Genomic DNA, 27,911 nt, shown 5'->3' with positions numbered 1-27,911 from the left:
GTCTTGCTTTATTAGTGAATAATTAATACTAAATATATACATTATGCGCTTAAACAAAAATAAAACACCTCTTAAAAAAACAATAAAAACAAACGTTTATAAAGTGACATTATGTGTAAGTCAAATGCATAATGATAATACTGCATGACAGATGGAAGAACAAACAGCAGAAGTTCATTGAGATTTGTTCTTCACTGCAGGTTTCAGCTTATCAAGTTCTCAAAGATTCATCCGATTTCTTCAGACTGCAGCAGTTTTTCAAACTGAAGCCGTCGATGCAAACATTCCTCAGGTTACAATCCTTCAGAGCAATCACAGGGAAGCAGGTTGTGGTCAAACTGTGCATCCTTCAAATGACCAGTAGCTTCTTATGTAACTTGAAATATGCAGGATGTTCCTTCATTTAACCACAACAGTGCATTTAAACATTTTCCTTTAAAAGTGAAAAAAACAACAACAACAACCTTGGATTAAGCTAATGAGAACTGAGTTAAATCAAAGTTTTACTACAGTCTTGAACATTTAGTCAATAAAACCTCTCCATCATGTAATCCAGGGCTTTGTTAGCTGATCCAATACTGAACAACAGACATACAGGCAGTCGATAAATAGCTGCCGTCTAGACCCAAAGCGCACTTTGTGGACAGGCTGGGACACATTTGCATACTTCTACAAATCAATTTGGAAATCCTTCATAACTGTGGTTTTGCAGAAAGCATTTTAAAAGCACAGAGTAACTAATAATGAGAAGACACTATCCTGCAGCAGGAGAACAGTCTTTCCACTCAGTGGTTAGATCCTGTCAGCAATCATCACTGAGACCTTGAACAAACAATTTCAAGGAATAAAGATACAGGCTCAAATACCAACATTCCTTGTTATACCACCAGACAGGTGAATACTGAAGTGCATTAAATAATTTAAGCAGTTAAAATAACATTTAGTTTTTATATAATATTACAATTTTTAACATGAATACATGTGCATATTCTTAAGTGATTATAAGGACAATGTTTGTGTGTTTGAAGACAACAGGATGGAAACCAAGGAGTGTTTTAATGTCCTCCAACATGCTCTTGTTTCTTAACTGTCAGTAAATGTCAGCAGCTCTCATTACTTTTTTCAATGTTGAGCGCAAAATCCTTGTGTAGCCACACTGCGGCCCTTAGCAGTTTCCACCGATAGGTCAAACTCAGCCCTGGAGAGAAACCCTGGCAGTGACTGCTGATCATTTCCTCCAGGGGGCGCCCTTTTACAGTCCAGGATGCTGATAACATCATGCCTTGGCAGAGCAGCTCCTCTTTCAGTAAGAATACCTCCAAGTTATTCTTCAGTCAAGGTATTTTGATGCAGTTTTGCTGGCAACTATTTATCCTGTGCAGAAGCTCGCTGTTTATTTGATATGGCGGCCCCTGGGCCGGGCCCCAGGGCTGGAGAAGGAGCCAAACTGTCTCCCATGGCTCCTCCAGCGCTGCCGCAGGACAAAGTCGTAGTTGGCCGAAGTGCACATAGCGTAGAATACATTGGCGTTGTCAGGTATGTGAAGCTCTGAGGAAGACCAAAACAACCATGAGGTGCTGCTCACTGCATTCGTTGGAGGCTGGGTTTTATATATATATATATATTTTTTTTGGCAGCAATGATAAAAATAAACGATGAAAACAAATCTACGGTTTTCAAATATTTAATAGCAATTAACTTAACACTGTAAAAGTTGAACATCTTAGAAGGGTAGAATTTTTTTATACTCTGACATTAAAAACCAACTAAACAGAAATGGCCTCTGGGTCACTGTAAAATATTCAGACTGACTGGACTGGCAGTGAAATAGAGATATTTACCTCTTCCATGGTTAAGTAACTGGTAAAGACCAAAGTCGCTGCTCCTGAAGTCCTCCATGTTGTGCTTCTCCAGAGCTCTCTGAATGACCTGCGGGGTGTGGTCCTGGCTAGTCAGCTGCAGAGGAAACAGATATTATTGAATAAAGAATCCTTATATATTATCCATATAGGAACTTGACTGTTATGATAGCTGACTTGTAACTAAAATTGAATAAATAGTCAATTAAATTTTTTATTTTCCTTCTGTGAACACTTCTTTAATGGAAATAGTAAAAATGCAAAAGACAATAATTATAACCTTAAATTCATCATGAATAAAAGGGGTGTCCAGATACAACTTTTTTCTTTTTCGATACTTTGAGAATAGGCAGACACTGATTTTGACCTGATATGATTTTAACACCAATCATAACAGCTTTCATTACTTTTCCTTATAAGGTAGAATGTTAGAAAAGGCTTGATCAAGTATTATCACTAAAACAGGGAACAAAAGTCAACAACAAAAGGTATTATCTAGTATTATTTAATATTATTAAATATTAGATGCCAGCCGATATAATCCAGTATTAGTCTTTAGGCTCATTTCGGACTGATACCCGTATTAATATTGGATTGGGACACCTCTAATAAATAATTAGTCATTCCTTATTCATCTAAGCAGAAACTACCAGAAAATTACAGCAATGAAAACTGGGATTTTTCTTTTTGGCAAACATGGGTTAACAAAAATATAGGAAAAAAAAAATATATATTTCAATCAGTGGTGGCTGGCCAATAGTAGGCGCTAGGCGGCTGCTCCAGCCAACCCAAAGACCCTGAGCATAATAAAATATACATTTTTTTAATAATTAAATTCTAAATTAACATTTAAAATATTTCGAAATGTATCAATATATATTTTTACATGTGCAAGATATATCTTTAATGAGTAAAGCGTCATTTCATTTTTCGTCAGATTGGTGAAGTATTTCCGCCCTAGGGCGCAAAATTGTTTCTCGTTAAAAGTTGTACATGCGCAGTAGCTCCTCTGCAATAAACTAAAGTTTAGGAGAGCTCGGGGTGCAGCTAATCGGTGACCTGAGATGACAGGAAGTGTATTTGCTCTCCACCTCCCGCCACAGAGCAGACATTATGCGGGTGATTGACAGGTCAAGTCACGGGAGTAAGAGACACATTGGAGTGAGAGAGAAAGGAAAAAGTGGTGCAAGAAACGTCTATTTCCAGGACCTGGTTAGAAGGCTTGGCTAACTGCATGTAGCGAGGCTAACGCTTTAACCTGCTTTCCCTGCCTCCTTTTTCAATTGCCAGGATCTGACTCAGCATGGATAAAGACAGGTAGGACTGATTTAAAGCACTTAGTATAAAAGGCATAGAAGCATGAACAATCTGGGATTCACATGGGAAATAATATAATATACTGTACTTTTTCTAGATGTTTGTTAATTTGAATAGTTGCTCTTAAATAAACACATTCTCAGAAAATAAATAGCTTTTACATGTAAAAAAAAAAAAAAAAAAGTTGGCTAAAGCTTCATTATTAGTAACTAGTCAGTTTTTTTAGTTTTGTGACACAATATTGGACCACGAAAAACACAGATTTCCCTTCACAAAGCCTCAGAAGTGCAAAATTTATGTACAAACAGTAATCCTGTATATGAAATCATGTTTCATTTTCATAAAGTGTTTTTTTGTTGCTGCATTCATATAAATACACTGGTGTGATAGACTGGTATACGTTTGTTTGGTTTTTGGTATAGGTCTATTTTGAATTTATAGCCCCGCCTGGAGGAAACTCCACCAGCTTCCACTGATTTCAATGATTTGATCTATTTAGTTTTTAAACAACCCTTGAATTCAGAAGTGCTTATAATTAGAGCCATGACAAAATAAACAAAAGCAAAGACACCTCTTTCAAAAATCATTTAGAAGAAATTTTTTTTGAATGAAGAGCAAAACCAAGTGAGCAGCTCTCTATCCTCCCAGTAAAACAGCTTTCATCTTGACTGTGTCAGTGGATCGTCAGTAGTGTAGACAACATACCAGAATGCTCTTGTATATGTTTCCATTGCTGACACACTCCACCGTGACCCTGATGATACAGGAGTCTGCGATCTGTTTGTTGTAGAGGGGGAGTGTCCCCTGAGGAGAACAGGTGGATTGCGATGAATCGGGGCTTAGCGTCAGAGAAGGCGAGCTGAGGTCCGGGTGCGAGGAGCTGCAGGATGAGCCAGAGAGGCTCGGTGAGGATGAGGAGGACATAGAGAAGTCCTCCGCCACATTGTGAAGAGAACCTGGGAGAGACTGGAGGGAAAGGAGAGAAGAAAACACAAATTTCTTTACACAATCTGACTCCACGTATCAAAAAAAAAAAAAAAAACTGACAGGTAGCTAATTTCTTTACCTTGAGTTTGAGCCTGAAGGGGGAAGGCTGAGGGATGGAGAGGTCCTCCAGGTCTGAACCACTGGAACCAGATGATGAAACACTAATCTGGTCAGAGTGGGATGTTCGCAACCTGCACATACAGATAAATACATAATTCAGACAACATTTTGGCAGCTAGGTGCTAAACTCACTTTTGAATGATGATCTTTTAAACTTACGAGGCGAGCTTAGTAGCCAGTAGACGCCCACTCCTGGAGTTGGGAGAGTTGGGGCAAGGATCAACAGGAGGCTCCAGTTCACGAGACAGCTCATAGCTATGAGATAATAAAAACATTATGGATCATATGAGAAATTGCAGAGTTTGGTGAAACCGTTCATCTCTACCGGTTTATTTAGTTGGCTTTACCTCTCCTGGTCTGTGAGCAGAGTTTGAGCCTGGAGCCAGGCTGTGATGCAAGAGTTTACAGAGAGACGATAATGGGAGCAGAAACCCTGCAGCTGTTTAATCTGTGAGAGGATCTCATACTCCTAATGGGAAATAAGAAAAAAATTTTAAAAAACATATTAATGAAAGAAAACATCAAATAATTTACAAAGGTTTCCTATACATGTTTTATCAGAAAAACAGCAAACGCTTGCAGAATCAAAGTTGGGAGATTCTGGGACAGTCCCACGGTGTCCTGCAGGTTTTAGATTAAAATGTGCCCCAACACATCTGAGGCAAATACTTAAATATCTTCTCAGTAATTAGAAATTTTGAGAATCTCTGTTAAACACCTATTCATTTACAATAGGAGTGTTGAATCAAAGAAAATAAAAATCTAAAACATGCAGGACACTGGTCCAGAAGGACTGGAACAGAACCACAGCTTTACATTATATTAAAAAGCAGTTGTTCTTTTAAAGCGGAACAAGGTGGCAGTACATACCCGTCTACGTTTCTCAAAGTTGATGAGGCAACCCTGTAAATAATGAAGAAAAAAAAAAGAAGTTTAAACGAGGATGAAACAGCCCTGAACAAAAAGGATCATTGAGGAGAAAAAGATGAAGAGCCGACCTCCACAGTGTCAGTCAGCGCCGTGTCCAACATGGTGAGGACCGTCAGGTACGTTCCCAGGTACGGCACGATACCACAGCTCAAGCTCTGAGGAAAAAGTAACAATAACATGTGATATGCACATAATAAGAGTAAAAAGTCTTTCCTTTTCTTTACCAAATCTCATTTCAAACTAAATCTAAACATTAACCGTGCTCTAATTCATTACCTAAAAATGAAAAGTCACATTTTCTCCATTTAAGAAAGATTGAATATGGATTTAAATACAATTCTTCAAACTGAACAAACTGCACCAAGTAAAATATTAAATGTGGAAAGCACTTTTTACTGGTTTTATAATTCTTTGCATAAAAGGTGTGAACAACAGAGAAGAAGGGCAAAAAGATTTCCCCCTTTTCAGCCTAACGAAGAAGAAGAGGGAACTTTAAATAACCCAATAAGCTTAAGGGAACTGGAACTGATGATTCAGGGGGAGAATTAAAGGCTAATGCTTCACATTTCTTTAGCAGCAGAAACATTTATTCTATCTTGGTGGTCAAAACTGAAACTAGGGAAGCGACAGATGATTTCAAAGCAAATTGCTGGATTTCCTATAACCGTTTAGTCCAGACTGAGCCATTCTTCACAGTTTTACATGCTGCTGCTTCCATAGTGTCTACCATCTTGCAGAGAGAAAAGGACAAGACTCGTGTAAGAACTTGTGAATCAAACTGCGGGCATTAAAAAGAGGCAACAACAAGTGATTATGTTATATAATTATTTCCCTTCAGGGCTGAGCAGCGAGCTGCGGGTGTAGGAAGGGTGGAGTTTAGCTTTATCCATTGTCTGGTTGCAGAGGACACTAAGTTTTTGTTTGTTATTATTCGCAAAAACTAGACTACCAGACTGTAGAGTCACTGATTACACATTTATATCTGCTGCTGCTAACAGGAAATCTAGATTAGTAATGTAAAACATCTATAGGAATAAGAGGTGCATTGTCCAGCTGTGTAGCCTACAAATAAAAGGTCCTGTTGTGCGGAAGAAAACAGCAAATTCTCAGAAATGTCTGTTTACCCATGCAAAGTTGTGCATATAAAGAAAACATGTATGTGGGCTGATACATGCATGCAACAAGAGGTCTACAATGTTAACATTAACAGCTCTGCCTTCTAAGGCATTGTCTGCACGGAGATTGTGCATGAAACTCCTCAAGCCAGAAAGTTTCACCCAATTCCTTCCTGTTGCACACTTGTTGACACAATGCTGTTTCTCGATACTCTTTTGTTCCTCTCCTCTCACCCAGACCAGCTGGGACTGGTTTTACTGGAAGTTTCTTTTGCCTTTTAACAGGATTCCTTCAACTAACTCTGATGGATCTCAAACTTTTTATTATTATAATAATTATAATATCTTGAGCTGGTTAGAAAAATTGATTTGTATGGAAAGACAAAATGAGCAAATCTAATGAAAAGACACACTCGTCATTAGGGCAATAAAAGTTCATTGTTCCAACATAAAATTAAACAAATTGGAAATTATTTAATTTGGAAGACTATTGAATAAAAAGAAAATGAAAATAAATAATAATTAAAGGCCTGGTTGACAAGATGCTGCCCTGCAGAAAAAAAAAGGAGCTGCAAAAGAACAATGACTTTTTTTTAAATAAACACGGCATTGAGTTTACAGTTTTATTCAACAATCAGAATACAGATTTATTTTATCTTCACAGCCTATACTTTCAGAGTGAAATGGGACAGAAGGAAAGGCTCATACAAATACTCCACGGTGTGGACTTAATAATGCCTGTAATAAATATTTGATGATTAGAACAAATGAGCTCTTATTCTGAAGGGGTAAAACAGCTGAGAAGCTGTGGCAGTATTTTTATTTCTCTACAGTTTTAGATAACGCATACTTATGTTATTAGAAAAAATAGACACAAACAAAGAAGTGGTGACCTGAATCAGACATGTTTAATCATAATCTGATAGCAGATTATGCTGCAAACACTTTTCGGTGCAGATGTCTTAATTGAGAGAATGAAAAGCAAAGTTGGATTAACTGATTAGCATTTTCAGTATCAGTACCTTTTCTAGTGACCATCAAATTGGTGGTTACTTATTGGAATTGCCGTTATTTTGCTACCACGTATTGGCAAAATTATCTTATTTTTGTTGCATTACAGGAGTCACATTAACCAGGCGTTACTATTGGCAAACAAAAAGAAGATGATGAGAGAAAGTAAGGGGAGGATGATGACCATGCATGTTCTATAATGAACATGCCTTGTGAACTAAAATAATTCATGTGTAATTGCCTCTGCAAGGGAAGTTATGCTTTTAAGAGGCAGAGTTTGTCCGTCTGTCTACAGGATAAGTTATGTTGTGGACGTCACAATATGTCGGGGGAAATGATCTGCGCTCTTCAGTTGCTTTTTAGTTGTAAATGCATTTCCTATTTAATAAAAGCATATAAAAAGCAAGTAAAAGCAAAGCAGTGAGGAAAATGATTTTTCTTGGCATTAGCAGACTTTTGACAAATTTTGCGTAGACATTTCATAAAAAGGCAGCTAGTGTTTTTTTATTTAATCAGAGGTGTAGGAAGCTATTTGAAAGGAAAATGTTGTACAACACATGGCAGCATGTCTGAATTTCATTGAGACTGCAGAGACAAGAGAGAGAGTAAAAGTTGTAACAGATAACAGGAAGGCTAAGGTGTTATGTATTTTTGAACTATTGCTGCCTTTAGAAAAAGCTAAGATAGGGATCTGCTTTTCCACGAGAATACACACAGAGACCGCCCCCTTCCTCATGCTATGTTCAATTGCATGACGGAAATATAAGATCCTAAAGACGGTTGAAATATCAACTCAAACGGTTTTAAAACCTTTGGAAAACCCTGTTCTGTGGTGACACCTCTCAAACATGTGGCTTTATCTTGATTCTTTTTGAGAAATGAATAATCTTTACTTGCAGTGGGAAGACTACAGTTAAGTCTTTTCACTGTTATATTTATATTATTATATATTTTGTTTAAAAAACAAAAAAAAAACAAACCAGTATCAGCCAAAAATCAGATAATCATCTGATTTTTGCACATCTGATTAATGTTTTATAAAAAAAAAAAACAGAGTCCGGAAATTGGCAACATCATTGTAATCACTGCTTCTCTACCTTTTATAATTACTAGAGATGGCCATTTGTTTTTCCACCATTTCAGAGAAATGGGGCAGAAAATGAAAAGCCCAACTAAAGGTGTCAGCCAAAAAATAATCAGCTGAGGGGGTTGCGCAATAAACTACCATCTTGGTAAGGCCTCATTTCCCTTTATAATGTCAGATTTGGGACTTTCTGCTCCAGTTAGTTGCACATTTACTTCATAAGAGGTGTTTATGAAGGGTTATTACAGTTAGACTTTATCGTGTTCATCATCATAATCATCTTTCTGCTGTTATTCACCCACACAGCTAAAGGGAAAATAGATTAATTTAAACAATATGCAAGGTTTTTGTTTTTATCATTGCATCAACTTAATATTTACTGCTTCAATGTTGTACGTATCTAACTGTAATGAAGGTGGAAAAATAATTTTTACCTCAACCAGAACCTCTCTGTTGGTGAGGACACAGTTCTCATCAGGAAACGTCTCACACAGGTGATCAAAGACTGTCATACTTTCCCTGAAAGAAATATTTAATGAAATTGTGCTTTTCTTTTAATTTGCGGATTATTTTCTAATTCTAAATTTTTAAGAGTCATGATCCTAGACTTTCTGAGAGTGTGAACACACCTGCTGACAGCAGCCCACGTCTTTTTGAGTCGATAAACAGCGTTGGACTGCAGAGCAGAGAGGATGGCTTTCAAAGAGGAGAAGTTCTTTAACCGCCTGCACTCCTGTGGACAAACACAGTGCTGTTTAGCCTGCAGGTCAAGATAAAAAAAAGAAATAAAAAATTCTATTTCATGGTGCAGATTTGTTTGGATGCTGACCTGTGCGACGGTGATCCACCACTCGATGATGTGCGCCCTGTGAACCGGGCCAAAACGTGAGCAGTGAGGGGAGCCGGGGGTCGAAGACGGGTACAGGAAGGTAGAGGTTGAAGATGGGGATGAGAAGGGGGAGGAAAGGGATGGGCTTGGTGAGGACGGGCAGAGGAGGGAAGTGATTACACAGTTGGTGACGGCGTTAAACTGGCAAATGGTGGCTCGGACCGTCGGCGCCAGATTCCGGTTTTGCTTCTTGTCACGCTGGGACCAGATGCAGCCTAGGCAGTGGAAGGGCTCCACCTTCACAAACAGTTCCTGCAGGATAGTTGGGTAAATAAGAGAAGTTATAAAGAGATGAATCCAACATTTAAACTCTCATAAAAGTGCAAAAGTGACCTACAGCATCCAGTCTGGTGAGCTGCTCTGCTACGTCTACAGCAGGGAAGTCCATAAAGTTTGGTTTGTCTTGTTTAGAAGTCAATTCTTCATCACTCTGAGGACTGCACTGCTGTGATTCCATTTGGTTTTCAGACACAGAGCGGCTGGAATCTGTCAAAACATAAGATGGATGGTTTGAGGACAGAGAGTTATTCCTTCCACGTCATCTCTCTCCCTTTTTCTTTACCATACAAACTAAACTTTACTTATTAGGGATTTGTGTTCTAGTTCAAAACAAAGTTGGACAAATGACTAAAGTGAAACAAATAATGCAATTGTATTCACTTCCCTTTCACTTTAGGAGTCATAAATAAAAAATTCCCTTAAAAAGTTTCACAAAAGTCTTATATGGAGACACAAACATGTGGGAAAACTGATTCAAACCACATTAGACCGATTAATTCGACATGAAAACCTGTTTATGTGAAGAAAGGCTGCAAAGCACATTCTATTAACCAACCCACACCACGGTGAAACCTGGTGATGACAGCGTTATGCTCTGGGCCCTCTATTTAGCAGGAAGGAAAAAGGGATTTATAGGTGATGGGAAGATGAGAGGAAGTTACATAACGTGTACCCTTAAAGTAACCTGAGAGACTAAGGGGGAGATAACCTTCAAGCAACATACCAACCCTAAAAATCTAATATTAGGGCAAAATGCAGTAAAATACCATAAAAATTGTCACTGTAAGTGACAAAATAAAACAAAATAGACTTTAACAGATACATCTGCAACCACTTCTTACCATGACTTAACATAAGAGCTGATATGATGCAAAAACTGCATTCATGTTTTCAATCTTCCAAATGTATCAATCACTTATTCCTTACACTGAGCTTAACAATTGCATATGCTGTCATTTCCTAATTTAACGCTTTAAACATAGTTAAAACTGACCAGTTTAAAAAGAATTTTAAATTCCTAAAAACAGCAAACATTCAACCTAAAGAGGACTTCAATCACTCCTCCTGTACCTTGTGCCTGTAGTCTTTTGAGCAAAGCTTCAGCAGTCTGAAACAAACGCCTGAAGCAAAGGCGACGGCGTAGGTGGGAACACAGGAGGCGGAGGGCCGGGTACTGAGGAGGTTCCTGGAAGTCGCTGCTGTATTCCTCAAGCCAAAGCCGGACCACCGGGAGCGCAGGACTATGGAGCAGCAGGGGAAGTTAGTAAATGCATAAAGCTGAGAAGATGATCATAATTGCTTGTTGTGCAGATGTGCAAAGCATGAACTTCTACCACAGCTGGGACCAAGCTCACCTGTGCAGGCTGACAGCATTATCCAGGTTGGAGAGGGATTCATCTCTAAAGGAAAAGGGAAATAGCACTACTTATCATCTGAACTATAAATCAAAACATTAAGTGGTGACAGAAATCATCCTGTAAAGAACAGACACCCCTGCAGCTGGACGTCCCAACTGTTCATCCCCTGGAAATGTCCTGCAACACTTTTCCTCTCACAGTGAGATGGAGGCCTTGGTACAGAGCGTAAAGAGAGACACGCCTGCCTTCCTCTGGGACTAACTACCCCATTGTAAAACACACAAGCAGTAAAACAAAAGAAGGGCTGTGTTGTGTCTGCTTCACAGGAACTCGGTTGCAGTTTTACAACAAGGTCTTGATGTTTATGGCTTTGATATGGTTCTAAAGCTATCTACAACTAGCAGGAGAAATTAAGCAACGCTCACCCTGGGAGACATCGATAAGCTTCAATAATAAGCTTCTAGCATAGTTATAGTATTTATTCAAGTTCTCCTAAAAAAAAACTGACGGGATTTCCAATCCTTGAGCAGAGTTGTAAATATATTTAATATTATTTGACAGACAGATGGATCAAAACCACTGCAGATATCTGTTTGCAATCATCTCTCAATTGAAAAAAATAATAATACTAGAAGTCTCAAATTATCTTCACAGATCACTTGGTTTTATTAAACATTTTTGCACCTGAAACTAAAAACCTCTGCACCCAAAGTCAAGCAGATTATCAGGAGTCCTGAGTGCTTGCTCTTTGTTTTTAAAAGCAGCTTTTCTAACTAAATTCATAGTCATTGAGTCAAAAGAAGTTATTTTTCGTGATATCAGTTCACTGCCCTAAAAATCTGTTCATATGAAACCCGAGCCCTAACTTTCGTGCCTGAGAGGAGTGTATGTAACCTTTTCAATGGCTTAACACCTGCAGGGCAGTTGTATCATATGATGAGAGCGATAGAAATGGCACATCCTGCATAAAATGCTGTTGGGATAACACCGTTTCCAGTTTTTGCCCTGACCTCTTCCACTGAAGCTTGCAGGAAACCTGCCGCCACCAACACAGCTCCCATGAGGGCGGCTGTTTGACGGAAAATAAAATACATCAGCGCTCTAATTAACGCAGGCAGCTGTCTGAGGCCTCAGCAGCAAAGGTCAGGGCCTTTCTGAGAGGCTTCAGAACATGCTGTATCCAAGCATGAAGCATTCTTTCTAAAATACGCCTGCAGGTATTTCCTGGGTGAAATCAAAGCAGGTACACTGCTGGGCGTGGAGGGTGTGGTCGTGAAGCAGGCCCATGCAACAAAGCTCAGGCTGGCTTTGTTTAGCTTATGACAACAAACGCAGCCATAGAAACCAGCCCCTCGTCATCAAAGATCTGTTCTGAGAACAGCTGATGAGAAGCGAGGAAGCTGTGAAACTGCCATCTGTGAAGAGAACAGACTGGCACATCTGGGCCGTCATAAACCCTTCTGACGCATATGCTGAACTCACATCTGATGCCAGTGACGGCTTTCCTAAAAAGTAGGACATGCTGGAAAAATAAATCAATGTCAGAAAAGTTTAAATGCAAATATTAGAGCATGCATATCTGCGTAGTAGGTTTAGATAACAGGAGGTGCTAAAATAAAGTGAATGACTGACTTCTCTTTTTTCCAAATAAAGAGATTTTCCTGCAAATTTAAATATATTTTAAACAATAAAACATAATCAACTTATGTAATCAAGACTTTAAGGCTGATAGATAATGGAGACTCGGAAAAACTGGAAAATAATGGAGGACTGTGAGACAGGGAAGGGAGGACAGGGTTGGACACAATGGCAGAAGGACATGCGGACATATAGATTTCCTCATGCAGACTGAATGTTTTCTGTTAAACAGATCATTCTAAATCCAGCAACAACAATGAGCTCATATGGTGGCAGAGCCAGCAGCTGACTGGGCCCTCATGATTTCTGTTAACACTCGTCCCAGTTGGGTAAAAACACTCGCACTCACCTCTGAAACAGCAGTTCTATGAAGGAGCTAGCGGAGGTGAAGGCCCTGTATGTGGACAGGAACACATGGATGAAGTCGGGCTCCCGGCGTTCTGGGTCCAACAGGTGGGAGACCAGCCGCTCCAGGGTGGCGGCCTTTAGCCTGCGAACCTTCACAGTGTGGTACTGGACGCCGCCAAAGGCCGGAGAGAAATCAGGGGAGCCCGAGCCCGACAGGGCAGGCTCCCGTCGTAGGGTGATACCAAAAATGGCCCCGTCCTCCTCTTCCTCCCCCCATTCCTGCACCGGTTCCTGCAGGGAAAACAAAACTAGTTTAAGCCAGAACAGCTTGGCTGATTCCAGAAAGAAAAATCACAGAACTTTTAAACAACATTTGCACTATATATAAAAAAAAACAAACAAACATTTATCTACACGTAAGGATGCTTTAAACTGTACTTAAATTAAGTTCATGTGAAACTGGACTCAGATGGTTCTCATTCTCGACATTCTGTGACGCAGCCTTCACATACCGTGTTGGAGTAAACTAGCATAATAAACCAGTGCCATCAGGTTAAAAGTATTCATTGACGCAACTGTTTGGGTTCCCCAACATATGACAGAATTTGCATAATAACATAGTTTAACGAGCATTTTTCCCTTGGCTGCTTATTCTCACACGATACTGTAAAGAGAAGGTAAATATCACTGACAAAGGCTATGAGAAGGCTGCCAAGCATAACTTTTGCCCACTTATCGAAACTATTATTAAATCAAAGATTTACAATCAAAAAGTGTGTATTTTTGTTGTTTTAAATTGATTTTTTTTTTTACATAAACTCAATATATTATACCATCAACAAAGCATGGTGGTGGCAGAATTATGCTATGGGATTGGCTGATAAATAGATGGAAATCTATGTCTTTCCTGTCTTTCTATAACCTCAAGTCTTCCTTCTCCAGCAATGTTTGTTTGACTCCAACTGAGGAAACAAACTTGATGAGACTCTGACATCCCTGTTTAGAGATTTTTAAAGACTTGAGGTGAAGGATCGCCTTCTAGGAGTACAGCAACCCTACAATGCTCTGCTTTGTGTTGGTTAAGCAAATAAAATACAAACAAAAAAAAAAAAAACATGAAATTCTCTGGAAAGAGATTCATTCCTCATTTTATATATTTTTTTATTTTGTAAAACTCCCTGCATAATCATAATAAAGCAATTTATATGCATGAAACAAGCGGAACACTATGGCAATAATACTGCTCCATTTGTAAAAGTAAAATCTGTTGGGCTCTTTTTGGCATCAAGACAATTATTCTTATTGCCACATCGCCAGACTGGACACTGTTAAAAAAAAAAGAAAAAGAAAGAGAGAGACATTCATTCCTATGTCTACTGTAGTAAAAATTGTTTTCCTTTTTCTTAAGTTTATAAGTAATTAATAATGTATATATGCATTTGCAACTATCTTAGATTTACAAAAGGCTTCTAACACTAAATAAGGCATAATGATCACTGTCAGATGCAGTTTTTTTCAATAGTTTTTACTTTCCTGATGAGCACAGCCTGGTACCATGTTGCAGCATGCAGTTCTATTTTGGCACACATGTAACAGAGAACCACAGAGATCTCAGGGATCAGAGCGTTAAACAGGCTGCTGCACTGATTTATGAGCCACTGCAGTAAATGATGAAGCAACCTGCGCAAGAAGTCACAAAAGACAACAAACAAATGCTTTGATGATGTTAAAATAAAGCAATAGTTAAACTAACATACCATGGATAACTGCCATTTCCCCATGTTTCCCAGACGATGGAGCGAAATTAATCCTTTTTAGTTTGGTTTCTGAGTTACAATATAAAAAAACGCGTAGTTAGGAAAAAAGCAGCTTCCTCCACATGTGGACCCGACTTTGCTGTAAATGTGAAGCGTCCATTATTGACAACGAACCGATAAATCTAGGCAGCAGCGCGGAGCAGAGCGTTTAGAAACATAGAGAGGCTCTGAGGAACAGGGCGGTGTGGAAGCGACAGGAACTACAGGGGGGGATGATGTGGGCGGGGCTACTGAACAGGTGTGGGCGGGGCCAAGTGAGAATGATCCGGAGGATGCTAAAAGAGGACAAATGAAGTGATCAGTTTTAAAATGAAGCTGATCTTTAGGGCTATCATCTAGTTGTAGGACATATATTACCAGCACTATATTGGCAAAACACAGACAGACACAGAAATGAAGCCGAGTGCATTTTGGTGCAGTCTGGTGGGACCAACAATACACACTAAGGTGTCATAAAAATACTAACTATAAGAGTACAAAATCCACTCAACACATACAACTATTTAACAGGGACGGAGCTAGATGGGGGGCCAGGGGTGGCCGTGGCCACCCTTAGCCAATCATTGGCCCCTCCTGTGGCCGCCCATACCATTTTTGCCTCTCAAGTAGAATATTCAAAACAGCTTAATTTTATATATATTAATTACTTGACAACAAAAACACTGTGGTTAATTATGCACATCAATATACCAACATAAAAGATGATAAATACAGAATTCATGCTCTTTTCAGAACTATATTTTGTGTTCTATGCCGTAAAGAGAAAATTATGTGTCTCTGCAAGTCATCTAAGAGTCTTCAGTGAAATACTGTAAATAACTATTTTAATAAAAACCTATTAAATCATCAATTTATGTAGATATTAGTACTTGTAAATATCAATTTATTGCAGAATGATATTGATAAATGTAGGTAAGTAACGAAGATGTTCGCGTTCGCTCCATAACTCAAACCTGAAAGAATTTTTTCCAATATACCTTTTATCTAGACGGATGTTTGAATATATGACTCTATTTGGTAGCAAAGGCTGTAGGAAATTATAGTTAGTCTTTATTTAGAAATATGGATGTTGTGCTTGTTCCAGTTGAAACAGTGTAGATTGACCGTGAGGTTCTGGTGCCTATCCACTATTGGCCACCCCTCAGTGTTCATTGGTTATTGCTTGGCCACATTTATAAAAAATCTCTGGCTACGCCTCTGCTGTTTAAAGATGCAACCTGTGGCCAAAACCCAGAATTGCAGCACTCATACTCGTCGCTGCTCATACTCGTCACTCAAACTTAACTAGTATTGTTATTATTTTCTTTTTTTACCCTACATGGAGTTGCCATTTCACAGTATCCATAAAACCCATCTTGTATAATGCTTTGACATTTGACAGGTCGGACACATTTAAAGCATTTGACGTCCCGAAGTAACTCCTGGAAAATAGGCTACAGGCTTATAGATGCATCAGCACTGAACTACAAAATCAGTCAGCTCATCAAACCATGTTTTAATCACAAAGGGTCAAATTAAAAAAGTATATTTTAACAATATTAATTTTTTCAGTGAAAACTTACATGATTCTTTAAAGCTCAGTTTCACAAAAAATGAAGCAAAAAAGATTAAATCATTACTTATTTAACTAACACCACCATGCCATATCCAACCACTGATCTCTATTCATAGGCAGCTGGTAGTTCACATTGCTATGAGATCACCAGCTGCCCTATTGATACTTCCTAGTTATAACCAGTTGGAATGTAAACAATACGTGCGCTTCAGTATTAACAACAATAATTTGCTCATTTTCAGTGGTGATAAATTCATCACTTTGACACACACTTTCCATTTAAGGTATAAAAAAAAACCCCAGGCATCATCACATTGCATAGTCCATGAAGTCTATAAATCAGGTAATAAAACATATTATAAAAATCCATCACAACAAAACCACTGTGTTAATGGAGCATAATAATACTGTACTTGGATATTAAAAATATATTTATATATATGGGTAAAATTTGGCTTCAGCCAAATGCTACACATGTCGGCATGTTTATGGTGTGACTTGTGAGAGCAGGGAGTACCAAGATGGCGGCAAGTGACTTCAGGTTTTCGTTCAATCTGATATCCGGAGAATAAATAGAGATCAGTGTATTCAACCAACAAACATGAGCCAAGTGGAGAGTTTTTATTACATGTATCCTAAAAGGTTTTAAAAATCATGCCGATCTGAATATACTTAAAAAACAATACAACCATTTTTGCATCTACTAAATCTTATTTAGTTACTTTAACACAATTGTATTATATCCTGCCCTGATATCATGAAAACATTGGGTTAATGTAACTAAATATAATTAGGTAGATGTAAAAAATAGTTAAATAGTATGTTCTATGGGGATAAAAAAAACGACAGGGAAAATTTATAAAAACAATAAAGAAAAACATTAAGTTTTATGAAGAAAAATCTTAAGCTTCATTAATTTATTTAATATAAACTTAGGAAAAATACTTTAACTTAAAATCATTAAATTAAAAATCAAATAATAATAAAAACTAAAACCTGGCCAGGCTTACCCAAGTAGAACTGATTTGGGAAACTACCCCAAAACTAACTAAATCTGGGAAAGTTACAATTGATTGTGCTTAAAAGAAAAATTTATTTGTGAACAAACACACACAGAGAAAACAAATAATAATTCAACTAGAAGTGTCAGATACACATACAACAACCCTTCTACAGATTATTATTTGCACTTCAGTAAATTTGCCATTTTTTTCCAAATCTTAATCGTTAAAAAATGTTTAAAAAAATAATTTAAGTTATTTAAGTTGAAGCAACCAAATTAAATTTAACAGTTTTTTCATTCTTATTTTACAGATACAAACTGTCTATATCCATGGCATTGGCTATATTATCTATATTATCTATGTGGGGCCCTGAGGGTTTGGAAGCCCTAAGCTAATGGGATTGACAAACAGGAAAGCAGAAGTACCAACATGTCCTAGACCAATTTTTTTTTTTTATAACTCACACGTGTGCTAAAATCATGTCCGACAGGAAAGACATCAGCAATGACCTTACAGAGGAAAACAGCACCTGCATGAAGTCATGCGTAACGTGACCCTGGTGCCAGTCTGCAGGTCACAGTATTCTGACTCTGGGCCTTTATAATGGACTTAGCTTCATGCTAAGCTAGTAGATTTCCTCCTCTTCTCCAGTCAGGCTCCTTTTGTGGGGAAATTTACAAACTCCTAACTAACCTCAGGAACTTTGATGCATGTATTTTCTTCTCATGTTGATATTTCCCACCTGATTGCTCTGAATAAAGGCCTAAGGAGAAAAACTGATCTTAAAAATGTTAAAAGACATGATCACATTCAAATAATGTTTGTTACAATTAGCAGTGATTAATCCAAATGTGATCAGCAATTCCATAAATAGCATTTTGATATTATGGGAATTGCCAAGTGTTACAATAAGGATATAAATGCAAAACGAGGTTCGACTTCATTTAACTTGTGTGAGTGTATTTTATCCTATACTTCTGCAGTTTTTATTCATTTACCAAAAAAAAACAAAAACAAAAAAACAACAACGAATAAGTAATAGTGAAAATGCTTATGCTAACATCAGCTAACAGGATGCCTGTAGGTCAGAGGCAAAGGTTCTTTTTGTTTTGTTTTGCTGCTGTTGCAAAGTTCATTTCCAGTTTCCTGTAAAACAGCATATATATTAAAAAAAGAAAGAAATATTTAAACTTTCACTGAAAATGGGAAGTGTGAGGATCAACTCTGTTTACATGTTGAAAGCATTAAATGGTTTCTATGATGCCGTTACATCATCAGTTGGTTATAAATTATGCACACAAATATAAAAATACTGCAGTGAGAGGGTGTGATAGATTTACAGCAGCAGTTACAACTGAACATGCCGTAAAAACCTTTCAATATTTTCCTTCATTAGTACCGTTTCATAGAGAACTATTAGTTTGTTAATAACTATATAAATGTAGAGGTGTCAAGTAAAAAATTACAAATACTTTGATCTTTTGTTACTTAATTTTGGCTATTTATACTTTAATTATTTTTTTAGACAAAATTTTGCTTCTACTCCTTATATTGCACTGATCTCTACCTTCTACTCCATACATTTTTAAAAATAGTTCAGTAGATTAGTTTTGTTTGATACTAGCTAATTTACGTTATGGCCTGTTGGTAAAAAAAAACAAAAAAACGAACAAAATAGTTATTTTCATGCAGACAATGTATTTGTCTTTAACTTGTTGTTTGCTACATACTAAAATAAATAGTTTTTCAAGATGATGCAGAGTTAAATTTCACACTGTTAAGTATAAGGAAGTTATAATCCAGAATTGTAGAACAATGTTCCTTTAACAAGGTAGAGCAATAACAGTTATAAAGTTTAAAGCATCCGTCCTTAACATTCTTCCTGCATTACTTTTACACTTTAAGTAGTTTTAAAAATTGTACTTTTACACTTTTACTTGAGTAAAACCTTAAGTTGCTCCTCTAACTTCTACAAAAGTATTTTTAAACTGTAGAATTTATACTTCTACTTGATTAATAAACATGATTCATTTGGATATCTCTGTATAAATGTATTAAAAGTTGCAAAAAACAAACCATCAACATTCAACAAGACAGTACTCTGAAATCGAGTGATCAGGCTGAAATGCAAAAATTTTATTTTTGCACCAAAGTTCTGTTCTGTCCAACTCCGAACTGTATCTGGAGCTTTAAACTTGTTCCAGGTACTAAAGTATTAATTATGCCAGGAGAAATATTCTTCTTTGAAAGAAGTAGAAAGAACAGTAAGATGTACAGTAAGAACAGTTTCTTCCCATCCGCTAACAGCCTTATCAACAAGGCCCAGAGACCCCATGGCACTGCCTCTCACCCTCCCCCGTCCAGGACCTAGAAGCTACACCAACGTAGCATTAACGCACAATCAACTGTGTATATAGTATATATCTATATACTCTATATAGTATATTGTATGTTTTATTAGATAGACAGACAGACAAAACTAATTTCTTGTAAGTGCAAACCTACTTGATTCTGAAAATAATAATAATAATTTGAACTATAGATGACTACAGTCAAAGTTAGCCAGGTGAGAAGTTAAACTTTCTTTAAAAAGCAAAGGTGCTCAGGAGACACCTGTTTACATTCCTGCCAACAACCTTAAGGGTTCAGGCTAAGCTATCACGTAAAACAGGTCTGCTCTGATTCTAAAAATACTCCTCTGACACACCAGGGATGGCATCATGGGAAAACCTTTAAATTTAGTGCCTTTTATGATATCGTAAACACTTACGTCATAGATGTGTTGACATACTTGTGATAAAAGCAAATGCCTGTAAAGCTTCAGTGAGGATTTAAACGGGGTCAGGGTTCTGTCGCTCATTAAGTCAAAAAGATGAATAATGAGAGTTTTGTTTGTCTAATGAGTTTCTGTCTCTCGGGTTCCCCTAAGCCTCACTACGATTCAAAAAGGCCAGACAAAAGAGTGGTGGGAGGACATCAATTAGTACAAATTAGACACATGAACGGTTGATGGGGTGGCAGGCCAAGAAATGGGAGCATGACTGGGGAAAGACGTCACTATGATATGTGTGAGCACTCATTCCAAACATTTACTTATAAAGAAAACAAAATAACAAACTTTTAATTGATTTTATAAAGAGGTCCCCACCCTGCGCTCGGGCTCTTATCCAGGGACAGGTAGAGGTTGTACATTACAAATACCTCAGTACAACTATTTATAGCTGCTTGACCTGTAAAGATAAATGGATACAGCTTGTACTAAGGTCTATGAGAGGATGCCTCAATCAGAGACTAAATCTAAATGTTGTTACAGATTTTAAGGAAAACCTTTTTATGTTTGTTGATTTGCTTCACTTAGAAAAGGAAGAGAAGCAGACTATACAGCATTGTAATGAAGTGCAGCAAAACTGATCAGGGATCAGTGTAAAGCTCAGGCTAAGGCTATCCTTAGTGCCTGAAACCACCAATGTCACCAGGGTTACAATCTGCTCAGAGTCTCATGGTAATATAGTGCAATATTAAAAGTTACCGGCATTCATTTGTTCCTGTTAGGTCTGACCTCATCAAGAGCTTGACCTAATACGCTCAAATACTGTAAAGTAGTATACCAAGTTTGTATTCTGGTTGGAATATAAATGTTAAGCATTGGGTTAAGCATTGCTGAAAACCAATCAGATTTATCTCACCTAAAACAATGTAGGAAAAAATAAATATCAAAGAACTTCCTGGAATATCTTCAGATTTTTACTTCCTTGCCTTTTTCACAGCAACAAAAATAGGCAATTATGCAATACTGGATGTTCCATGACCAGACCAAGGGGAAAATGCATTATTATCCAGCCTTTGTAATTATAGCCTTCCGTACTGATTAGTGTAAATATCACAAAAATGTATTTCACACTGCATTAATCTTAAAACAATGATTTAAAAAAAATAATAATTATTGTAATTATCCATAATCATACAAAAAAAAAAAAAAAAAAAGAGTATTGCTGATTGTTTCAACCCTTCAACATTACATCATTTTACAGCTTTGGTTGTATTTCTTCCTAATTATTTTGGAACAAAATGTTCCTGTACAACCACACATCAATTCATATGTCTTTGTTTTACCTGCCATCTGGAAAAGAATTTGAAGTAATTTCCTATAATTTAATCAGCATTGAGTTTAAGGTAATGTGGTTGCATCTCTAATGATTGTGATATCATTGTAGAACATAGAAAAAATAGCTAGAGAGTAAACTGAAGGGCAATATTTAGGAACAATGATAGAGGTATAAGGTAATGTTTAATTTTAAATTAAATTAGACATAAAAAATGTATACCCTTTGAGTAGAAATTGACAAAAGGAAAAAAAAATGTCTCTGCCATATTTTTGCTATCCTTTGCCTTTAGTGTTATCAACATATACCATGACTTTTTATGGTATTGACTTATAAAAATATAGTGAACTGGGTTACCAACGCAAACCCCCAGATCCCCAGTTCATTCTAGGGGATCCCAAGATGCTTTCTGGTCAAACAGGATATGGTCTCTTTGGTCAAGTCTGGGTCCTGCCTGTGCGCCTCCCTAATAAATGTCCCTGGAAAACCTCCAAAGGGAAGCATCCTGATCCGATACCCAAACTCTGTCCTGCTGTCTAAGGGCAATGATACGTTTGAGTTCTCTGTAAATCTGAGATCTATCCTTTTTTAAATCTGAGATCTATTCTTTCAGTCATGATCCATGACGTCAGCTGTGGTTCACTGTTTAGCCGCCTTTATTCCAAAAAAAAAAAANTCCAGAATTGTAGAACAATGTTCCTTTAACAAGGTAGAGCAATAACAGTTATAAAGTTTAAAGCATCCGTCCTTAACATTCTTCCTGCATTACTTTTACACTTTAAGTAGTTTTAAAAATTGTACTTTTACACTTTTACTTGAGTAAAACCTTAAGTTGCTCCTCTAACTTCTACAAAAGTATTTTTAAACTGTAGAATTTATACTTCTACTTGATTAATAAACATGATTCATTTGGATATCTCTGTATAAATGTATTAAAAGTTGCAAAAAACAAACCATCAACATTCAACAAGACAGTACTCTGAAATCGAGTGATCAGGCTGAAATGCAAAAATTTTATTTTTGCACCAAAGTTCTGTTCTGTCCAACTCCGAACTGTATCTGGAGCTTTAAACTTGTTCCAGGTACTAAAGTATTAATTATGCCAGGAGAAATATTCTTCTTTGAAAGAAGTAGAAAGAACAGTAAGATGTACAGTAAGAACAGTTTCTTCCCATCCGCTAACAGCCTTATCAACAAGGCCCAGAGACCCCATGGCACTGCCTCTCACCCTCCCCCGTCCAGGACCTAGAAGCTACACCAACGTAGCATTAACGCACAATCAACTGTGTATATAGTATATATCTATATACTCTATATAGTATATTGTATGTTTTATTAGATAGACAGACAGACAAAACTAATTTCTTGTAAGTGCAAACCTACTTGATTCTGAAAATAATAATAATAATTTGAACTATAGATGACTACAGTCAAAGTTAGCCAGGTGAGAAGTTAAACTTTCTTTAAAAAGCAAAGGTGCTCAGGAGACACCTGTTTACATTCCTACCAACAACCTTAAGGGTTCAGGCTAAGCTATCACGTAAAACAGGTCTGCTCTGATTCTAAAAATACTCCTCTGACACACCAGGGATGGCATCATGGGAAAACCTTTAAATTTAGTGCCTTTTATGATATCGTAAACACTTACGTCATAGATGTGTTGACATACTTGTGATAAAAGCAAATGCCTGTAAAGCTTCAGTGAGGATTTAAACGGGGTCAGGGTTCTGTCGCTCATTAAGTCAAAAAGATGAATAATGAGAGTTTTGTTTGTCTAATGAGTTTCTGTCTCTCGGGTTCCCCTAAGCCTCACTACGATTCAAAAAGGCCAGACAAAAGAGTGGTGGGAGGACATCAATTAGTACAAATTAGACACATGAACGGTTGATGGGGTGGCAGGCCAAGAAATGGGAGCATGACTGGGGAAAGACGTCACTATGATATGTGTGAGCACACATTCCAAACATTTACTTATAAAGAAAACAAAATAACAAACTTTTAATTGATTTTATAAAGAGGTCCCCACCCTGCGCTCGGGCTCTTATCCAGGGACAGGTAGAGGTTGTACATTACAAATACCTCAGTACAACTATTTATAGCTGCTTGACCTGTAAAGATAAATGGATACAGCTTGTACTAAGGTCTATGAGAGGATGCCTCAATCAGAGACTAAATCTAAATGTTGTTACAGATTTTAAGGAAAACCTTTTTATGTTTGTTGATTTGCTTCACTTAGAAAAGGAAGAGAAGCAGACTATACAGCATTGTAATGAAGTGCAGCAAAACTGATCAGGGATCAGTGTAAAGCTCAGGCTAAGGCTATCCTTAGTGCCTGAAACCACCAATGTCACCAGGGTTACAATCTGCTCAGAGTCTCATGGTAATATAGTGCAATATTAAAAGTTACCGGCATTCATTTGTTCCTGTTAGGTCTGACCTCATCAAGAGCTTGACCTAATACGCTCAAATACTGTAAAGTAGTATACCAAGTTTGTATTCTGGTTGGAATATAAATGTTAAGCATTGGGTTAAGCATTGCTGAAAACCAATCAGATTTATCTCACCTAAAACAATGTAGGAAAAAATAAATATCAAAGAACTTCCTGGAATATCTTCAGATTTTTACTTCCTTGCCTTTTTCACAGCAACAAAAATAGGCAATTATGCAATACTGGATGTTCCATGACCAGACCAAGGGGAAAATGCATTATTATCCAGCCTTTGTAATTATAGCCTTCCGTACTGATTAGTGTAAATATCACAAAAATGTATTTCACACTGCATTAATCTTAAAACAATGATTTAAAAAAAATAATAATTATTGTAATTATCCATAATCATACAAAAAAAAAAAAAAAAAAAGAGTATTGCTGATTGTTTCAACCCTTCAACATTACATCATTTTACAGCTTTGGTTGTATTTCTTCCTAATTATTTTGGAACAAAATGTTCCTGTACAACCACACATCAATTCATATGTCTTTGTTTTACCTGCCATCTGGAAAAGAATTTGAAGTAATTTCCTATAATTTAATCAGCATTGAGTTTAAGGTAATGTGGTTGCATCTCTAATGATTGTGATATCATTGTAGAACATAGAAAAAATAGCTAGAGAGTAAACTGAAGGGCAATATTTAGGAACAATGATAGAGGTATAAGGTAATGTTTAATTTTAAATTAAATTAGACATAAAAAATGTATACCCTTTGAGTAGAAATTGACAAAAGGAAAAAAAAATGTCTCTGCCATATTTTTGCTATCCTTTGCCTTTAGTGTTATCAACATATACCATGACTTTTTATGGTATTGACTTATAAAAATATAGTGAACTGGGTTACCAACGCAAACCCCCAGATCCCCAGTTCATTCTAGGGGATCCCAAGATGCTTTCTGGTCAAACAGGATATGGTCTCTTTGGTCAAGTCTGGGTCCTGCCTGTGCGCCTCCCTAATAAATGTCCCTGGAAAACCTCCAAAGGGAAGCATCCTGATCCGATACCCAAACTCTGTCCTGCTGTCTAAGGGCAATGATACGTTTGAGTTCTCTGTAAATCTGAGATCTATCCTTTTTAAATCTGAGATCTATTCTTTCAGTCATGATCCATGACGTCAGCTGTGGTTCACTGTTTAGCCGCCTTTATTCCAAAAAAAAAAAAAGGACAAACAAGACCTTATAACCTTTGTGCAAGGCACAGATTGACCTCTGATCTAGTGGGAGTGATCCATATTTTTCACCCTTGACCTCACCACTGCAGTGCTGAAGGTCGTTCCTTCAACAGGACCCCAACATCTGCAAGACTCAATGCTGCAATGTGCTATAGACATTGCTCCTTTATTTGATACAGGCAGACCCTGGTTAGCATTTAAAGCCCTGCCAGCACCTCGTACTCCAGAAACAACTAACCACAACACAAAAGTATACCCCACCCCTGAACTCCCAGAACCCCCTTAGCATCTCCACAAGGGTAGAGATCAGGGACTGATCCTCCCAAATAAGAAGTTTAACACTCAATGTATGAGTTATTCCAGCAATATGTCCACAAACTGACCTTTGTTCTACATCCTTAAAGACAGGAACAAATAAAAAAAAAGCTTAAATAATCAGATAAAATAGCCCATAAGAAAGTCACATTAATGTTGGACAGTCTAAAGAAAAAAAAAATGTAATAAATGTGATGGTTAGAACTAAAGATGTGTTAATATTGTGTTTTTATTGTAATATTTCCCATGCTTAGCAGTTTTAGTGAAGAAACAACTTATAATGTTTGGATATTTAAAAATTACACAACAAAAATCAGGTATTTCTCAGAGACTTTCTTTTAGAATATGAAAGCAACCTTAATCCATCGTTACCTCATGTTGTCCATCTGTATCCAGCAACTGGAAGCTCCTCAGCCACACTCCGGGCTCCGTGTCCATGTGGACGCCCCCACACTGACTGGATCTGAGCCATAGTAGCCTCTTCATCCAGCCCACCCTGCTGAAGCTTCGCTGGTGACCACCGGCTTCATCATCGCCTCTGCACAAAGGAAGAGTGGTCCTCATTTCCCGCTCTGAGTCGGTCACGCTCACAGGCCCACACACCTCTCATTGGAGATCTCCCACACCTGCTGTCTCATCTGCGTTTGGGAGGGAACTGGCACTCTTCTTGTTTCAGCCGTTGGATTAATATTTAAATCTGTGGGTAATGAAAAACACCACATTATAAATGGTAGAGTCCTTTCAGATACAAATGATGCTGTAAGGAAATTATCAAACAAAGCTTTATACAGAATATAACTTATTTAGTTAGCACTGACAGCAAACATCTGTATAAATTTAGATTACAAAAAGCTTCTCTAATTCATTCAGTTTAAAAACAGAATCATTGCAACCATTAAGAGTTTGATTATAATGAAATATTTTGGTTAGCTTGTCTAGAAATATATTTATGCAACACAGGAGTAGTATGATGTTGCTAAACCTTTAGGTATTAGTTTTAGTTAGAAGAAATTAAAGTGCTAGTTTAATTCTTTAATTAAATCTAAATGGGATTCTAAACTAAATAGAAATCATTTAAAAAGGGTGTCATTCAAGGAGTTCTACACGTCAAAAAAAGAAAACAAAGAAAAAACTTCTATTGAGATTTTTGGGCAAAAAAAGCAAAATGTACTTTTACATCCAAAAAGGTATTTCAACCACTAAGACCTTTCTTGTCTTTGAGCAAGGCAGTGGTTGGTTGTGTCTTCCCTAAGGAGGGATTTAAGACTAGAAAAGCTGCAGTTATCCTCATCATCACTGGTATGTCAAGGGATTGTTCTTTCACCAAACCTTCCATCAGTACTCTGTGAATAACCAGCTCCTTTTCCAAAAAAAACTTTTGGGACTTTTGCATAATGTGGACTTTTTTATTTTCATACCTTGTAAGTCATTCTAAGTTAACAGAAATTAATGACTCATATATATATATATATATATATATATATATATATATATATATATATATACACACACACACACACACACATATACACTAACAGATCTCTGAAATCCTCATTTGTTTAACAAAAAAACACATTAAATATTTACTGTTTTCTAATTCATTCAAAAAGCACAGTTAAAAACAGAAGTAGTTTTTGTGGTTATTTAGCGTGTGTAGTCATTGTTCTTACAGGCTGCTGAGTACTATAGCTGTCAGCAAAAGTAATATGAATCTATTTCCATACCAGATATAATCAGATATTATTCATGAAAATCATTAAACACTTTTACAACATCCAAATAAAATAAAAAAATCCAATCTAAAGAAACATCCTCTGAGTTAATATGAGCATAAAAGAGCTCAGATAGATGAAAACATGCAGTTACTTACCTTTTTGTTTGGTTTTTATCCTGTTTGTCCAGTCACAGCATTGACAGAGTGCAGTGTGAGGCTGGAAGGAGGAGAATCTGGCATTTATCTCTGTAGACTGATTGTTCTCTGACTCAGTGGGAGGATGATGTCCTGCGCATGAGTGTGTCCTAAAGGCCTCCTCCTTGTTCAGCTGCAGTCCTCTCTGTAATGTGTTCAATTGCAGAGTTTGATAATTGCACTCTAGAAAATCTGATCATTCCAGCTCACCGCTCTGTTCATCACAACAATACATGAACCTGCTGCCCTCATTTCCACTCCGGCCACGCGTGAAAATACGCGTCTATACATACATACATACATACTATACGCAAACTAATTAGGGAGGTTTTACTCTGGGTTCTGAATGTCTTACCTTGGCGCACAGGTGTGGCTATGGCCGACTGGACCCACCAACCAATGAGAGTCGGAGCTTTTACGCCGAAACTGACAGCTCAAACATGTTTACAAACCAGTTTACATGCCATTTCAGTGAAGCACAAACACCGCGTAGCAGGAAGGTCGGGAGAAACAGCGTGACAGGCCACACACATCCTGAAGGGCCAGTTTCAAGAAAAAAAACACACACCAAGGATGCTGTCAGGGGCGGAGCTAGATGGGGGCCAGGG

General features: G+C 37.4%; 1 protein-coding gene across 4 annotated transcripts; it reads right to left on the bottom strand.

Moving 5' to 3' along the window:
• Nucleotides 1–27,522, bottom strand: rgl3 (ral guanine nucleotide dissociation stimulator-like 3). Of its 4 annotated transcripts, XM_015393382.1 has the most exons (18): nt 27,265–27,520; nt 26,021–26,091; nt 25,767–25,932; nt 12,937–13,226; nt 10,947–10,991; nt 10,663–10,832; nt 9,650–9,798; nt 9,253–9,564; nt 9,053–9,156; nt 8,858–8,942; nt 5,282–5,368; nt 5,154–5,186; nt 4,631–4,752; nt 4,443–4,538; nt 4,243–4,354; nt 3,882–4,142; nt 1,842–1,956; nt 1–1,548 (listed from the first exon to the last, which is right to left on the bottom strand). In XM_015393382.1, the coding sequence occupies exons 3-18, from the start codon at nt 25,878–25,880 to the stop codon at nt 1,394–1,396; spliced, it is 2,250 nt and encodes a 749-aa protein (XP_015248868.1). In that variant the 5' UTR covers nt 25,881–25,932; nt 26,021–26,091; nt 27,265–27,520; the 3' UTR covers nt 1–1,393. The 4 variants fall into 4 exon arrangements, with proteins under 4 accessions (XP_015248868.1, XP_015248867.1, XP_015248869.1 ...); XM_015393380.1 differs by having other exon boundaries at nt 1,394–1,548; nt 25,767–26,091; nt 27,265–27,522; XM_015393381.1 differs by lacking the exons at nt 26,021–26,091; nt 27,265–27,520 and having other exon boundaries at nt 25,767–25,958.
• Between the last annotated feature and the right edge of the window lie 389 nt (nt 27,523–27,911).

The sequence above is a fragment of the Cyprinodon variegatus genome, unplaced genomic scaffold (genome assembly GCF_000732505.1).
Source record: "Cyprinodon variegatus isolate N-32 unplaced genomic scaffold, C_variegatus-1.0 Scaffold638, whole genome shotgun sequence".
NCBI classification, from domain to species: Eukaryota; Metazoa; Chordata; class Actinopteri; order Cyprinodontiformes; family Cyprinodontidae; genus Cyprinodon; species Cyprinodon variegatus.
The sequence above is the reverse complement of the archived record's forward strand: the minus strand, read 5'-3'. Positions and strand labels throughout refer to the sequence as shown.

What these genes read in the sequence shown, in the direction of transcription:
- rgl3 (XM_015393380.1), bottom strand. Translation starts at nt 25,958, where the DNA reads ATGAGGACCACTCTTCCTTTGTGCAGAGGCGATGATGAAGCCGGTGGT. An exon ending in AATGCTGTCAGCCTGCACAG is followed by an intron (nt 10,833 to 10,946) that starts GTGAGCTTGGTC and finishes GCTGCTCCATAG; the next exon opens with TCCTGCGCTCCCGGTGGTCC. An exon ending in CGCTGACTGACACTGTGGAG is followed by an intron (nt 5,187 to 5,281) that starts GTCGGCTCTTCA and finishes CATTATTTACAG; the next exon opens with GGTTGCCTCATCAACTTTGA.